The sequence below is a fragment of the Sander vitreus genome, chromosome 15, assembly GCF_031162955.1.
Source record: "Sander vitreus isolate 19-12246 chromosome 15, sanVit1, whole genome shotgun sequence".
Taxonomy (NCBI): domain Eukaryota; kingdom Metazoa; phylum Chordata; class Actinopteri; order Perciformes; family Percidae; genus Sander; species Sander vitreus.
The window spans coordinates 16,685,806-16,703,059 of NC_135869.1; the positions used below are offsets into that span (position 1 = coordinate 16,685,806).

General features: G+C 39.5%; 4 protein-coding genes across 4 annotated transcripts; 1 reads left to right on the plus strand and 3 right to left on the minus strand.

Annotated features, from left to right (window-relative positions):
- Positions 1 to 1,276: 1,276 nt before the first annotated feature.
- On the minus strand, positions 1,277 to 4,439 carry cldnk (claudin k). The gene is made up of 2 exons (XM_078270348.1): positions 4,078 to 4,439; positions 1,277 to 3,091 (listed from the first exon to the last, which is right to left on the minus strand). The coding sequence occupies exon 2, from the start codon at positions 2,899 to 2,901 to the stop codon at positions 2,254 to 2,256; it is 648 nt and encodes a 215-aa protein (XP_078126474.1). The 5' UTR covers positions 2,902 to 3,091; positions 4,078 to 4,439; the 3' UTR covers positions 1,277 to 2,253.
- Positions 4,440 to 4,539: 100 nt separating this feature from the next.
- btr02 (bloodthirsty-related gene family, member 2) lies at positions 4,540 to 7,951 on the minus strand. Its single transcript, XM_078270346.1, has 7 exons — positions 7,764 to 7,951; positions 6,404 to 6,676; positions 6,229 to 6,306; positions 5,892 to 6,140; positions 5,656 to 5,803; positions 5,526 to 5,552; positions 4,540 to 5,340 (listed from the first exon to the last, which is right to left on the minus strand). The coding sequence occupies exons 2-7, from the start codon at positions 6,671 to 6,673 to the stop codon at positions 4,796 to 4,798; spliced, it is 1,317 nt and encodes a 438-aa protein (XP_078126472.1). The 5' UTR covers positions 6,674 to 6,676; positions 7,764 to 7,951; the 3' UTR covers positions 4,540 to 4,795.
- Positions 7,952 to 8,044: 93 nt separating this feature from the next.
- LOC144530679 (GTPase IMAP family member 9) lies at positions 8,045 to 10,274 on the minus strand. Its single transcript, XM_078270345.1, has 2 exons — positions 10,067 to 10,274; positions 8,045 to 9,331 (listed from the first exon to the last, which is right to left on the minus strand). Exons 1-2 carry the CDS (start codon positions 10,083 to 10,085, stop codon positions 8,307 to 8,309), a joined length of 1,044 nt encoding a protein of 347 aa, XP_078126471.1. The 5' UTR covers positions 10,086 to 10,274; the 3' UTR covers positions 8,045 to 8,306.
- A 1,166-nt stretch (positions 10,275 to 11,440) lies between these two features.
- On the plus strand, positions 11,441 to 16,290 carry rsad1 (radical S-adenosyl methionine domain containing 1). Its single transcript, XM_078270254.1, has 9 exons — positions 11,441 to 11,853; positions 12,150 to 12,283; positions 12,735 to 12,939; positions 13,020 to 13,385; positions 14,060 to 14,123; positions 14,203 to 14,350; positions 14,981 to 15,035; positions 15,178 to 15,281; positions 15,706 to 16,290. The coding sequence occupies exons 1-9, from the start codon at positions 11,704 to 11,706 to the stop codon at positions 15,851 to 15,853; spliced, it is 1,374 nt and encodes a 457-aa protein (XP_078126380.1). The 5' UTR covers positions 11,441 to 11,703; the 3' UTR covers positions 15,854 to 16,290.
- Positions 16,291 to 17,254: the final 964 nt, after the last annotated feature.

Consider the following 17,254-nt stretch of genomic DNA (forward strand, 5'->3'; position numbering starts at 1 on the left):
ACGAAGTACATTTTTAGTTATCAGAAGATAAAGTTATTATAATGTCGACAGAGGTGGAAGTAAGTCCATTTACAGTACTGTTCAGTTGTGAAGTCATCTTTAAGTGTTTCATTCTTTTTAAGTATAGTATTGATATTTCATATATTTTGCTATTATTGCTTTTTCATAATAGTCATTTTATTTTATTTATGTAAATTGTGTGTTCTTTATAATATTGTGACATTTTAACATTATTTAGGTAGAGGCTTCAAATAAGCCTATTGGGGTTTCTGCCTCTCCCTACACTGTACATTCTGTTATGTTTGTTTTATTTGTCATTTTAAATGTGCAAAATAAAAACTAAACTAAACTATAGTTTAGTTTAGTTTTTATTTTATTTTGCAAGAAGCAGAAAATAATCATAATCCTTCTACTCTACTATAAGGACATATTGTACTGTTTATTCCACTACATGTATATGACAGTTATACCAGTTAAATTACAGATTAAAATATTAGAAGAATAATTAGAGAATATGATGTATTGTTATAGTAAATTAAACTACCCAACAGTATATAAAGTAGTTAGCTGAAGAGTAATTTACCACCTCCTAAAAATCTTGTTTTTCCTGACCTCCAGTGGTTTAACTACTCACCTTGCTGCAGTGGTGGGTGTACTCCAGGGCCCTGTGACATCATGTTGGGTATGGTTACAGGTGCAACAAAGCATGCACATTTCTGTCCACACCCAACCAGTGTGCCCCGAGATGAATCAGGCTTATAACTTCCAACCAGAGAGACCTGCAGTTGTAGTTGGCTCTGTGGATGGTTTACCTCACTGTGAATGATATCATGTATAATTCATTGTTACCGCAATTGTGTTGGTACTACACCTTTATAGCTATTTTGAGACACTGCACTGATTATTTACAGTGTAAATAGTGCACTTGTCTCACTCTCTACATTTGCCCCATTACAATTGACAGTAAAATAGCACAGTCTGCCTTACTGTATTTACAGCATTACTTTACCAACATTGGTATAGGCCTACTTAGGTCATGTAAGAGTCACTACCTGGCACTTGGAACACTGGTGCCCATTGTTATTGTGGTGCTGTAATGCTCTATAAAGTGGCATTGTGTTGCTCTGTCTTCTGCTGTTACGGACATAGAGATACAGCAGATAGAACGCAAATGCCATGGTATACAGTATTTTCTATGCTGTTAATCTAGTTTAAGAACATGTAGTTTGGGAAAGAGTATTGAAATTCAGAAGCATGTACAGTAACCAAACTCCAAGGCTCTCAAATGGTTTTAATTCGCTGACAATTGTTTTTGAAACTCTCTGTGGATGATCATTTACTTCAAAGTAAAGGAGCACAGAGTCTGAGGGATCTGAACAATGTCTCATGAATAAAGATTATGCTTTTTCCACTGTGGCTTATAACATCCCACATTGCTTACAGACAGAGACACTGACACATAGGCATGCACACGTGTTACAAACCTTCACATTCTGTGTTGATCTGTTTGTTACATTATGATGTTCATATCATTTAAAATATCCAAGATATGTGATTGGATGAAAACTTTAGCCATATCAGTAAATTATTGTCCATTGTGACTAGGAGGTGAGCTCTGAGATCACTTGCGCTAAGAAAGCCTGGTTTACTCTACTCACTGTTAATTGAAGGATACAAGGATTTTTATGTTGTAAAATAAATATGTTTTCTTCTCTGTTCCTGGTACAGGGTAGCCGAAGAGGAGATGGAAGATTTAAGATGGAGGACCACAAACACACTTCTCAACAATATGGCACCACAAGCAAATGTACACACATCCCCATTGTTCTATTGTTCTTCTCCACTCAGTATAACCCCTAGTAGTGTTTACATAAAGGAGCAAACAAAGATTTCCTTTTTAAAACTACTATAATACGTCTCTCAAACACATGCAGTCAGAGTAAGATTTTATCTGTTATCATAAAAATGTAAACACACACTATTTCCCTCAGTAGAGGATTTGGAGGACAAAAACTTTTATTGTATTTAACACTTACAGAGAATAAGGTTATTAAAGGATATCAGGTATGAAATAATAAAATGAGTTCAGTTGTTCCCAAACAGCCTCCTGCAGCTTTTGAGAGAAAAAAGCTAACTGGAATAACATTAAATATAAAATAATTACAAGTAGCAAAATCAAAAGGAGAGGAGTCAGGTTTGTCATTGTTTAGGGTGTACTTGTGGGACTTGAAGGCATTCCAAAATTTTGGAAACTTAAACATAACCTTTGACCTGTGTGGCAGGTGCCCTGCGAGGACTACTTTCTCCACTGCTGAAGGTGGGAGAGCCTGGCATGCCAGGGGGACTTGACCCAGCATAGAGCAGAGATCCCCCAATGAGGAGCAAGGCTGATGCCCCCCAGCCAATGTAAAGGGCAGGGCCAAGCTCACGCTTGTGTGGGGCTGCCACATGTGGATCATAGAAATCCCTGATGATGGAGTGGGCAGTCCAGCAGACGGGCACAAGGTAGAGGAACCCTGCAATGGCAAAAATGGCACCCGAGATGCGAGCAATACGGGCCTTGACGCTGTTTACACCGATGCACTTAGTACACTTGACTCCTAGGACACCCAGAGACAGAGCCAGGCCACAGATCAGGATGGAGAACACCGTGAGGCCTCGGGCAGCCTGCATGTCACTGGGCAGAGCCAGCAAACTGTCATACACCTTACACTGGATCTGACCTGTGCTCTGCACAATGCAATTCATCCAAAGGCCTTCCCAAATGATCTGAGCCGTCACTATGTTGTTACCGATGAAGGCAGTGACCCGCCACAGAGGGATGGCACATACTATCGCCCCACCCACCCACCCCACAAGGGACATGATTAGGCCCAGCAACTGCATGCCCGTGGTAGCCATGGTGAAAGGTGTTGTTTGAATCAGATGGATTTGTCTTTGTTTTATTTCAGTCTTTGTTTGTTGCAGAAAGACAACTTATAGTCCCACAAAGAGTCTACAGTACTGGAAATATTGTGCTCCACTGCAGGATCCTCAGTCTTCAGGTGATGATGTCGTTGAGCTCAGCTTGGTTCAGACATGGACAGGTATCCTGAAAATCAGAAATGGACAAAAAAGTAGAACCAATTTGAATCATTGTTTAGCCATCATACAAATAGTGCTACAAAACTCACAGATAATATTCATAACTTCTTACTACCTGCAACAACGAGCATTACATTAGTAAAGTATGAAAAGACTAATGGAGCAAATATTTATCATACATATTTGGAAACAGGCAGCGAGGCCCATGTTTAGTGGATTCCAGTGAGAACCACAGAGAATAGCCGTCTTTGACACAGCTGTGGGTGTCGAGCTACGCCTTGCCTGGTGAGTGGATTATCTCAGAAAAACATGAGGAGACTCTGAAACACAAGCATCTTTCATGAAAGCTTGTAGAGTGGGCCAGGAGGACCTATGTCATCTATTTATCACAGCTCTCAGTATCCACATTTTACCAATTCTGTAAATCAAAACCTCCCTGCACAATCAATCCAGGGGTTGCTTCATGACAGGGATGGATTAAAAAATGTCAAAGAGTTAAGCTTTACCTATTGGACCCCTTTAAGATAAACATATATCCAATAGATCCCCATCTGAGGGGATTTTTAGTTAGATGAGATACAAATAAAATGACAAAGTCTATGTTGTAAGTGGGCAGATAACAATAGATCATATGAATCCTTGAAATCAGAATAATCATTCTGACAGGCCTACATTCTCCCACTTTTACAAAATATTGTGCACAAATTTACAACGTTCTTCAAAGGCCCCCAGACCCCACTTTAGGAATTTGTGCCTTATCTTTGGTACAACTAATAGCTCTGCCTAGAGAGATACTTTTCAGGAAATTATTGCAATAAAATATGGATATTAAATTGAAACACAGGTCAACATATAATACAAGAATTGCTGGTAACAGTCTTTATATTCCACCAAACTCATCACATTTCACACAAATGTATAGTTGAATTTGATTTTGAGATTTTTGGAAATGTCACTAATGCACTACTAGAGGATATTATAAAGGATATTTACCTCAAAAAAGTTCTCTCGCTGCTCTCCTTGGTCCACAGGATAGTGTTACTGGTCTTTGCTAGTGTAGATCAGTTGGGATGCCTGGAGTTGTGAATGACGGCCCTGAAAATCCACAGGAAGGCTGAAGAGCTGGAGAGGCTCTATCTCGGAGGTCAGGTGAACTGAAGTAGAGAGGGTCGATCAGTTTCGACACCCAGGACTGGACTGGAGATGGGGCTGCCCTCCGAGATGCCAGCACAAGTCTGTGTGGCAGTGGGCAGAAGCATGCGCTTGTGTGCACGGCCGTGTCAGTGTGTGAATGAATGAATGTGTTTGAGTGTGTCTCCCAGTGCCTGGTGTACGAGCACAATGCCCTGCTGTTTTGCTGTGCCCTCCCTCCCTGCTCCTCGTCAACCTCTGTCCCAACCCTGCAGCCCCTCACATCCATCCAACTCGGCCACCCATTTTCTCTTCTTTTTCTAATTTGACTCGCTTGTTCATTTATGAGAGTCTTCTCTTTTCTTCTACCCTCCTCTTTCTTTTCAATCTGTTTATGGGTTTCATTGAAGTTTTGGAGTGTACGGAGTCAGTCCTTATGCAACCTCTTGTTCACTGTTCTGACAGGGAAAATGTGGTTCATTGTTGTTTTTCATATGGATTTGTAATTAAATAAATATATTTCACATACTGGATTGACACTGAAAAGATAATCACAAATACAAAATATTATGTATGATGTTTAAATGCTGCAGAAACTAGAGGAGATGATTAGGGGAGCACTATTTTTGCCCCCATGCAGGCGACCAGGACTGAAGAATGGATGAAGCCTGTCAGTAAATGTATCTGTGAAGGTGTGAATGTGGACTCCAGATTCTGCGCAGTAGAAGGACACACGGCCTTCTGTGTAGTCCAGAAACACGCCCACTTTCCAGGGTCTCTGCTCGAGTGCCAATGGCATGACAGGAGAGGTGTTGGCAATAAACTGGCCTCCAGCCTTCAGGCTTAAAGTCCAGAAACCATTTGCAGGGCAGACTGTGAACTTGCCCTTCCTGTTTATGGACTGTCTGACAACACCCAGATTCCACTCGATCTTCTCCCCGACCTCCACCTCCCAGTAGCACCTCCCACTGCTGAAGCTTTCTTTGGCCAGCACGTTCGCCACGCGGTCAAACCGCTTGGGGTGATCTGGTACCTCCTGAAGCTTGTCCGTGTGTCTCACCTGTTTTCTGTCATCTGAGACAGAGAGGAAGGGGTGGGCCGTCTTCGCGCTCAGATTGACATCCACTAAGAAACAGGGAGGAGAAAAGGTCAAGAGCAATAAAGGGCTGTACGAAAATGACTGGGGTGTGGAGAGTGAGTTCAATCTTATATTTATGTTTATTAAATTGCATTATCGATGTTTTATGTGGACCCCCCATTAATTTGTATACAGTCCCTTACACAGTGTTTCTGTGTAGATGAAGACTTACCTGTGTATTTCTCTATTCGCTTAAGTTCTGTCAAAGACGAAGAAAAAAAGAAATGTCATTATTTTAATTGAATTAATTGTAGAATGATTATTTAATCATTTAATTTAAAGATAATAGCTGCATTACTCACCAGATTTGGAGAGCCTGTTGACTTCTACCTTTATCTTTTCCATTATGTCTGTCAGTGCTCGTCTGGTGACCCCAACACAAGGGTCAGTTTCTACGGTAACCTTGGACCAATCCTTCATCTCAGAGGGGCATATTGTGGGAACAATGTTCTGCATCCAGCATGATGAACAAAGTTTTCACTGATGGTAGCCAGTCACCAATATCAATATATTATCTGCAGAAGGTTAAGGTGCTTACCACAGTAACTTGCTTTGTATCGTCACTTTGATCACTGTTTACAGGAATCTGAGGTTCAGGTTCAGTGGTCTCCTTCCTCAGCTCCTGGATCTCCTGTTCGATCTCTTTCACCAATGTTTCTACTTTTTTATCCTCCTCCCTCTGTCTCTCCTCAATTGCATCAACCACCGCTTTGTGATTTTTTTCCATAGCATGTACGAGGGCAGAGAAGACCTTCTGGCTTACTCGCACTTCTCTGAGGTAGGAGCTCTAATTGGACAACAACATGCATCATCATTTAATGATATCCTTTTTTTTTAAACAAAGATTTTTAATGATGCAGAGTTTTCCGACGCACCTTTTGGAGCTCGAGAGAATATTTCAACCTTTCTATCTTCTGCAGCCTTTCCTGAATCATTTGCTCAACATCTATAACCTGTAACAGTGACATAAGCATTCACAAATATATTAAACTGTATGTAACACTTATTAGATCACATATGATGGAATAACTGACAAATGCAATAAAGTACCATTTCTTCATCGGGTGGTTTCTGTGGTCGAGCCGTCCTGTAGTTGTGTGAGACTTCTGCCAGAATGCGGTTGACGCTGAGGTCAGGTCTGTCAGCAAACAGTCTCTTACAGTGGGGGCAGTATTTGGACTGGTGTCGTGTCCAGTAGTGGCTGAGACAGGATAAGCAGAAACTGTGTCCACATGGTATAGTCACTGGGCTGGTGAAGATGTCGCTACACAGAGAGCACAAGAAGTGTTTCTCGGGCAGGAGGCTAATTGTAGAGGCCATACTCTGAAAATGACAATGACATGACAATGTCAACAGTACGAGGAAGCTTTTTTCTCTTCTTTTGAGGATTTCAATTCAATAAGCTTGCACTTGAGGGAGTGTTGTGTTTGAATGGTAAATAAGGTAACACAGAAAGAACCATTACCAAAATGTAATAAAAGTACAAAGAAAAGCACTGGTTCTGCAGTAAAGTTGTCCTGATGACATTATTAGATTGTAATTACTGATGAATCACTGTGTAAGTAGCATTTTGTAATGTAACTAGAACCTATATATGTTATACACTGTAAATGTAGTGGAATAAAAAGTACGATATTTCCCTCAAATGTATTATATAAGTATAAAGAAGCAGAAAATGGAAACATTACAAATACCTCAAAATTGTACATGAAGTAAATATACTCCCTCATTGTATTTGAGAACATATTGATATATGCTGTCTGTCAAAGCTACATACTGCAAATTTGACAAATGCAAAGTATTATCAAATCAAATATTCCATCTTGAACTATAAGTTCTTGCCACTGACCTCCTTAAAAAGGAGCATTTGTAAGCATCTCAAATGTCAAAGCACAAATATTTTCAGTTCAGCCATGCAGCATTCAGAGTCTCAGGACAAATGGGACGTCATGTTCTTGATATATGAGAGGAGTGTCATGAATGGCACTCCTCTCATATTATGCAATGATACACTAAGGACAGGATATGTGATTGTTTTTACTTAGTGAAGTCTAGCCCTCTCTGATTATTTTCTACCAAATGTCAGTGTCACGGACATTTGAGTTCAAAAGAATTTCTTTGTGATCAAGGAGAGATACACTAACAAAGAACAGAAGCAGCTATAAAACATGTGATGTTAAGTATGTGGTCAAACAGGTAGCAACCAAAGTGTTTGTTACGTCACAAAGCAGCAACTACTGAAATGTTAAGTTTTGTCTACATTGACATTCATAAAACACTCTCAGATTATGCAACATGTCCATAAATGATTTGAAGGTCTGAATTCAAAGGAAAATAGGTAGCTTTTCCAAAAGTAAAACAGAAAGTAATGTAAAGGTAAAAACATTTACTGAGCAGAGTGTGGTCTTACCTCTTCAGGTTGATCTTGTCCAGGTAACACTGCTTTCAGTCTCCTTCTATTCACAGTTTCAGGTAATAAATAATACGTAGACTGCAAATGATTTACACTGAACAGGTGCCATAAAGTGTGTGTTATCAAGGAAAAGGGCAATGCTTTAGACAATGGCACTCTCAGTTGAGACTCCACCCTGAATGTTATCTGAGCTACTCTTTAACTAACCTACAGTGAGACACCAGGAAATGTTGGAGATTGAATTTTGTGGTTGCCAAACAACAAATTCTCACATGTGCTGTCACAAATGACTGATTTATTCAAAATACAAATTTACAGTTTAAATCAGCCATGAGATTTAGTGCTTGTGACCATTAGTAATTCCCTTCAGCAGCATTGCATAGAACAAGCCAAGCTTTAGTTTTAACCTAAAGGTAGTGGTACATTTTCTTATCTACTTTGGTATCAAGTCAGCCTTAAAAACTACATAAGCAACACTTAGATACAATTCATTTCATTTTATTCCTGAAAAACTGGTCATAATAAGTCGTTACCACGCTGTCATGGACGAGGAGCTGCAAAAAAGCGATTGATGAAGATTGAGTTAAAGTTGAGTCTGGCAGGAGGAGCCACTCTGTTTTCAATATGCTCTATAGCTACCTGGGCTGTTCCTCCTGCCGATCCACCTACTGCACCACCTATGATCCCATAAAGAACCATACCTCCTGGCCCCTCTATGGACCCAAACAGTGCACCCATGACAGCTCCCACAACTAAACCCGTCCCTAGTCCTCTTGCCATGGAGGTTCTGAGCCATCCATTGTCCATCTCTGCCTTGGCTCTGATCTCAGCACTGACACTGCTGGTGTAGGCGTCCTTCTGGTGATACAGTTCCTCCGCTATGTATTGCTTCTCCATCTCCCTCCATGTCTTCTCTATCTCTGCTGTCCTCTGCTTCATGAGCCTCTTCTCCTCCTTCCTCACACAGTCCTCAGCCTTCTGGAAACTTCTGCTGGAGAAGCAGCCCCCTCCTAAGGAGGCCACCATCCTCTCGATCTTCTGCAGCAGCACTCTTTCCTGGCTGCAATCTCTCCAGTTCTTGCTGAAAACGTGAAAGCGTCCACCGAACTTCTCGATCAGTTCCTTCAGGGGCCAGTCACTCTTCTGCACCCTGTCTTCCAGGTCAGCTCCCTCCAGGTTTCCTTCATAAGCCAGGAGAACCATGCAGTGCCTCGGACAATGTCTTCCAAAGCGTTTCCTCAACAGTTTGGGGGTTCTTATTTCATTCGGGGAGATTTTCTCCATGTCAAAGACAACAAGAAAGGCATGGGGACCAGGAATACATAAGCACTTAGACCTTCTCAGCTCCATCTTCCTTTTAGTTTGAGATATATCCTTGTCAAAGATGTTTGGTCCATTGATCACAGCCACTCGTCTACCAGCCAGCTCTCCAGTACTCTTCCTGCTGTCAGAAATGCCAGTGATATTGTTTGAAAACTCCTCCCTCCCAAGTATTGCATTTGTTAGAAGGAACTGCCAAGGTCCCCTGCTGCCGACCACCATAAGCCTTAATTCTGTAGGAGATCCTTTTAAAAATACAAAACGTAATGTGCATTTGCTCACACTTATCATTGGTAATGTATATCATGTTTGTACATTCTCTTTCCATAGAATTGTTAGCTTTTAAGTGTATCAAATTCATATGTAACAAAATAATAAAGAGGGGTGAAGAAAAACAACTCCATTGCTAAAACGAGTTATCTACAATCACTGTTGTACAAGACTACAAGTCAAGCCTCTGTGAGGCTATGTTTTAACCTAAATTGTAATGTTGGCATAATAACATGCTCACAATGACAATGCTAAGATGGTGATGGTAAGCATGTATAAAGCTTGCCAGTTTCACCATGCTAAACTTTATTAATTAGCACAAAACAGAAATTACTGCTGAGACTGATGGAAATGTAACTAATTTGGTAGGTATTTGGTCATAAACCAAAGTATTAGACAAATTGAAATGTTGATAAAGGCCCTACATAAAAGTCTGAGGCTTACCAAAGTGGTTACAAATATCATGGCAAGCTATTTCACCTAAAATGAATCAACCTTAAAGCGGCGCTAGAAGAAAAGTCAGAGAATCTCCAATGTCATTGGGATTTATCCTCTGGGCACCATGCATGTCTGTACAACATTACTTCTAAACAGAATGCAAACTGATACAGCTCCTTTCAGATTTGCAGCTTTAGTTAAAGGAAAGCAGAGTCCATGCCATAGGTTATTTGTTAGCCCTTGTAGGCTATATATTAAATCAGTGAGCTTACCTTTCTTTCTTTTATCCATTTGGCAGATTTACAGCACAGATTCACTCTTTTAATTTGGATTATCACAAGATTTGCCAGCTTCTCACTAGACTGAAGTCATAACATAACTCTTCTATGTATTCAATGAAAACACCTCTCTCTCTGTCTCTCTCTCTCTCTCTCTCTCTCTCTCTCTCTCTCTCTCTCTCTCTCTCTCTCTCTCTCTCTCTCTCTCTCTCTCTCTCTCTCTCTCTCTCTCTCTTTCTCTCTCAATTAGGTAATTGGTACTAGATTTAATATTAAGTGGAAAATGTCCCCAGGGTTGGAAGCTGCTAGTGAGCACATTCACATTTATTGACATTCTTAATTAAATACTTAGATGAAGTACTTTGTTTTGTACTTTTGTATTTTGTACTTTGGTAAAATTGTTAAGGATGGGAAAGGATTAATAGCCTACATTTTATTTGTGGTGGATGTGGTGGCTCATTTCTTCATTAAAATATAGCCACACGTCAGATTTGTGATTTATATAACCATCACGCTGGTCAGAGGTAATTATTTGAAGATGACAAGCATTGACTGGTGAGTTGTTTATCCACTAAAAGAGCTGAGTTGGCTCTAACCTCAAAATGATGAAGATATTTAAGTGACTGTAACCCTGGTGAGTGAATACTTTTATTAACATTCATCAATGTTGATTTTTTTGTTTCTCTGTTCAAATTAGCACCCTACAAGGTTATCTCACTATCAGCTCACCAGACAGTGTTATTTCTGGGGACCAGAGAAATCAATAGCTCATTAAATTAGTTTGATCCTGTGTGAGTAGAGCACAGATTTATATTCTAAATATAGACTATGTGTTGACACTGCCACAAACAACAGTGTTTACAAAAACCTGCAGACCAGCCTCATGCAAAAAGGCCAACATGAATAGAATAAATATTCAGATAAATTCACATTCTCCATACAAACTGTAAAAGCAGCTTTACAGGTCCATGGTTAAAGTGATCAAGCACCTGGGCACACACCATTACTCGTTCAATAACAGAACAAGTCACCAACATCTCTTTAATTTAAAAAAAATGCAGTTTCTTGAAAAAAAAAAATTAAGTAGAAAATCAAGCAAAAGAGGTGGATTTGAACAGGTTAAGCCATTTTTTGTTTAAGTTTTCAGAGTCAGAGTGTGATTTATTGCCATAGTTAGTTTTCACTTGCATGGTAAGTTTCATCAACCTATAATTTAGTGGACAAGAAGTGTGGGAATAGTAATAGTAATAGGCCTTTTTTATTTTATTTTTTTTATTTAATAGTAATAGGCCTACAGCGCCTCTGAGTGGTCAAACTGTGTAACACACAAAGAGGAAATCACATTTATGTATTTCCTGTTTGGAGCGACGTCACAAGTCAACAACCACCATAAGAGAGTTGTTAACAGACAAAATGACTTTACGCAACTTTGTCCATTAGTAACTCCTGCCACATTGTTTTCACGGAAACTTTGATAGGCTACCATTTTTATCTTTATGATGGAGCCAGACTTCTCTTAATACATCCATGAGCCAGACTCGTGTAGTCGCTACGGGACCATGTGTTCAGTTGAAGGACAACCTTCAGACAGATAGATAGAAACTAAACCTGATAGAAACACTGTCACCAGAATGATCAAACACACGCTGCGTGCGACCAGATGTGCCTTCTCTCCCGGTCTGCGCTGCTTCTCTGAGGCTTCTGGGGGAGAAATAAGAGAGGATGTATTTGAACGGGCGGGCTCTCCACGTCTGACAAAGCAGGCATCTCTCTACGTGCACGTGAGCTGGCTTTGGTCAATTTAACTGATTAAATAATTCTATGCAGATAAATATTAAATTCAGTTCAATTCTATTTTATTTATAGTATCAAATCATAACAAGAGTTATCTCAAGACACTTTACAGAGAGTAGGTCTAGACCACACTCTATCATTTACAAAGACCCAACAATTCCAGTAATATTCATACCCATGCACTGAATTAAATCTATTTTTCAGTCTAATGCAAATGCTATGTCATGTCTAGAAACTTTGCCCAACTAATGTCAAATAACCTTCCTTCTCTCTTCTTCTACAGTGGCCTTACTGCCTCAGAAGGTGTTCCTACTGCAACTTTAACAAGTATATACCCAGAGAGAACAATGACCCCATGATGACTGAGTGCCTTCAGCGGGAGACTGAGACATTGCTGCAGCTCAGTCAGGTTTCTTGGTATGGTGATTTTCTTAGACTTTCCAATAGAGCTGGGCGATATGTACAAAATCAAATATCACAATATCTTTTACCAAATATCTCAATATAGATATTGCGGTGATATTGTAGGGCTGACAGTTGGTGCTTTCACAAAATATAGACACAATGAGACTTTTGATAAATTGTCATCAGTAACATGGATATAATGACTCAGTGGGTAAAGGGAAATAATGAACAGCTAGAACAGTCTGGTAAATTCAGAAAATGACATCACTTTACTGTAATGCATCCTTTACAACCAGGAAAAAACAGCACGTGTCATATTAGGATATCCAAAGTCTAAGACAATGTCTAATCTCATGTATCGATATCGATGTAATATCGATATAACGCCGAGCCCTACTTTCCCCATTAAATCAACTTTTAACACATGCCTTCACCCACCCTTAATTTTGATATTTCCATGCAGTATTACCTCTGTATTTTTTGGCGGTGGAACTCCAAGCCTGGCTCACCCTTCAACCATTGCCGCAGTCCTGGAAAGTGTTTCCAGCCGGGCGTATCTCTCAGATAAGGCTGAGGTCACGCTCGAGGTCAACCCTACTCCTGTGGGAAAGTCAAAGTTAGAGGACTATTGCCGTGCAGGGGTGAATCGTTTCTCCATCGGGGTCCAGGTGAATATATCATCTATAAGATTACAGAAGATTAGATTAGGAACTGTGTAGTTGCATGTGTCACATTTTCACTTCTTCAGTCTTTACAAGATGGGGATTTGAAAATTCTGGGAAGAGACCACAGCCCTCATCAGGCTTTGCAAACTGTGGAAGAGGCCAGGAGGCTGTGCCCTGGGAGGGTGTCGGTGGATGTCATGTTCGGTCGGCCCAAACAGAGCGCTGAATCCTGGGAGAATGAGTTGTCTGAACTGTTGAGGGTGTGCGATGACCATGTGTCTCTGTACCAACTGACGTTGGAGCGAGGCACCCAGCTGTTCAAACAGGTGCTAGGAGGAGAGGTGACCATGCCCGCTGAAGATGTGACAGCAGAGATGTACCAGTGTGCCAGGAGGACTCTCCACCAGCATGGCTTTTTGCAGTACGAGGTGTCTAACTTTGCCAGACACGTAAGTCCTGAGCAGAAAATTGGCTCACTTCTGTCCTCCTCACCTTAGGGGACATTGAGTCTTTTAGTTAATTAGTAGAAAACCTTTGGAATAATTAATGCAAAGTGCTTATTATAAGGAATAAACATGCATTACACAACAACATATAAAACACAATAACTTCAAATTAGGGCTGTTTGATTATGGAAAAAATTTGTATCATAATTATTTTTGGTCAATATTGAAATCACGATTATTTAACACACTCATTGACTTTTGGAAATGTTGCATTTATTGAACTTAAAAATCAACAGTGAAACCACCTTGAACTGTGAAATTTCATTTAATAATTTTCCCATTCAGAACACAAGACAAAATAAGAGTTTACTTGCAAAACGTCATGTGCAAAATCATTTTTTTTCTCATTTACATTGTTTTTCCGATCGTTAGGAGCCAAAATCGTAATCACGAAAATTTGATTAATTGCACAGCCCTGCTTCAAATAGATGATGTGGAAGACTAAGACTTTTGAGAGATACTCCTGACTATTATTCATCTTTTCTGTTTTGTTTCTGATGAAATGTCTCCACCAACATGGCAGATATCTAACTCTGTCCTGCACCATGTTACCTCACGAACACGTCTGAGAGGACCAATCACGACTACACGATAATGCTTCACTTTGTGTTATGTAGAAGTCAGTGAGTCATCACAATACGAGCTACTGGAAGGGAAGACAGTACATCGGTGTTGGCCCAGGTGAGCTATTATCTAGATTGTAAGCAGTGATTGATAAATATTGTACTTGTGGAAAAGTTAACATTTTTGTCTGTGGCAGGAGCACACGGGCGGTTTGTTCCTCTCGGGGAGGGAGGTATCATTCGGGAGGCCCGGACCCAGACTCTGGAGCCAGATGTCTGGATCCGTGAAGTCCAGCAGAGGGGACATGGGACACGGAGGCGGATTCAACTCAGCCATCTTGAACTGTGAGCTGTAGGGTTGTGTGTTTTAGAGCTGCAAAGATTAATCGATTAATCGATTAGTTGTCAACTCTTAAATTAATCGCCAACTATTTTGATAATCGATTAGTCGGTTTGAGTAATTTTTTAAGACAAAAGTAAAAATTCTTTGATTCCAGTTTCTTAAATGTGAATAATTTCCAGTTTCTTCTCTCCTCTGTGACAGTAAACTGAATATCTTTGAGTTGTGGACAAAACAAGACATTTGAGGACGTCATCTTGGGCTTTGGGAAACACTGACCCACATTTTTCACCATTTTCTGACATTTTATAGACCAAAAAACGAATCGAGAAAATAATCAACAGATTAATCGACTATGAAAATAATCGTTAGTTGCAGCCCTAGTGTGTTGTAATGAGTGTATTTGGTTATTACACAAGGGGGCAGCTGTCATTTTCATGTGAAATGTAACAATTATGTATCAGCGAAGTGTGAGAAGCATAGTGTCGGAGGTTGTTGTACATGTGTTTGCTTTCTCAGACATTCTGTCCTTGTGAAATGCTATTATCAGACTTGTCCATTTACTCACTCTGTCCTTGTCATTATCAAAGTCTGGTCACTGTGAAGTTCTCATATGAAAGATGTTTCTTTGCCAGATTGGAGGAGGTGCTGGTGATGGGAATGAGAATGTCCAAGGGCATTAATCACAAGGTGAACCCTTTATACCAACATAAAAGGCACTGAATGAAGAAATTCTATACGTTTCTGTGTAATCTTCTCTGTCAGTGAAGGTTATGTTCAGTATTCAACACATTTTGAGAAATGTGATAATGTTGTTTGTGGTATTTAACAGCATTGGGAGTTGTTTAGCCCTCAACTGGGCCTCCATGAAGTCTTTGGTACATCTAACGACTTCCAAGAATTGCTACAGAGTGGACAACTTATTCTGGATGACAGGTGACTCATGACTCATATCATTTTTCAATACTTGAATTCAAAGTTTTACATTTTCACTGGCAAGTGGAGAATTACCCGCTTGTTTAGAGCTGCAACAATTCTGTTCATTATTGATTAATCTGCTGGTTATTTTCTTAATTCATCATATTGTTCAGAAAATATGGGAAAATGCCCGGTATAATTCCCCACAGTTTAAGGACGATGTATTCATATAGGTAATTTGACTTATCAGCAGTCCAAAACCCCAAAATATTCAGTAAAGATACAATATAAGACAAAGAAAAGCGTCACATTTGAGAAGCTGGGACCAGGAAATGTTTGGCTTTTTTGATTTAAAAATAACAATTAATTGATTAATCAACCTATCATTGCAGCTACACTGATTCTCTTATGATTATGATTTTTCTTCTTTCCTTCTTATAAGAGGCCTGCGCTGCTCCTGGGATGGACTGGCCTTGCTGGACAGCATACTGCCAGCTCTACTGGTGATGCTGGAAAGACAAATCAGTCAGAGGCTACAAAGGGACCGCCATGCTGATGGACAAACAAAGAGGATCTCCAACCCACAATGACAGTAATGTTAATAGAGCAGATAACGTCTCTCTAACTAAGCTTGTATCTGGGTTAGGCTGGCAAGACATGTAAAAAAAGAAAAAACTGAAAACAGGCAGATATTTATAGGCCAAATCTGACTTATTTAAGTTTCATCTTCAATATTGAAATTCCTTATTTAAGGCTTTGCCATTTTTCACATTTCAGTGTTACTTTGCTGTTTAGCTGTCATGTGAACAGCCCCTTATTTTACCCTGAAAAAAATCCATTTTATTTATTGTTTTTGATTGTGTTTGGTTTTTATTCCAGTGCATTTTTTGTTAACAGAGACTGAGAGTCCATTTTATTTATTGTTTTTGGTTGTTTTGTTCATTTATTGTGGATATGTATATGTCTTCCAGTTCTAGTGTTAAACATTCATTAGAAATAAAAGTGTATTGATCTTTGAAAAGGTGTACCTGCATTATTATGCCATTATCATTATATTAGATGAAAATGGTCTCAGAACGACAATATTATTGTTTATCGCAATAATTTCTGGGATAATTAATCGTCCAGCAAAATTTGTTATTGTGACAGGCCTAGACTCAGAACATTTAATGGTAATATACTGTATGTTTAAAAGGGCTGTCATGAAATTATTGCTTGGCTGGAAAAAAAATTCAATAAGCAATTTTACTGTCTTTTAAACATAATTATTACTCTCCCAGTACAAAGGAAATTGCATCTTCTTCTTTAAATAGACTCCAACTCTCTTCTGGAGCATAACTGTATTAATCCTTATGAATAGGTAATTTGGAGAAACATTTGGGAATTATAAACCCAACAAACTAAACTACCCTAAGTCAAATAACAACTAATACAGTCTCAGAACTTTGTAATTTGTCACTGAGTGTAGGAAAAGACACATTTTTAAAGACATCATGTACTATAAAATCTAGTGTTATCAAATGTTTCAGTTTGATGTGGATACAGCCTGTGTTAATGGCTGTTATTCAAAGCGATTCACTGACCCATTCAGTAACACTTCAATTCTAATCAAAATAAAAGATTGTGCAGGAGAGAATATAAGTGATTGAACACCAATGATGTATGCCCTCGCACTTTCTAGTAAGAACTATTGTTTTGAAGTGCTGTTACAGCCAGAGAGATTCATAAACATTTAGTTTAAAAGCGGATATTTGAATCAACCGTGTTGTAGTGTTTATGTATTTGTATGCTCATATAAGCATCCCACAGTGTTATCCCTACAGAAGCCACTGGAAAATATGTGCTTGTGCATCCAGACATAACTTTGCACTGGGAATTGGTTATTTATAAGGCTGTTATGAGCAGAACTTGCGTACAATCCCTGTAGTTTGCTGCAGTGATCATGATGCACTCAGTGGAAAGGCTGGAGAAACAGCTCACTCTCTGCTCTA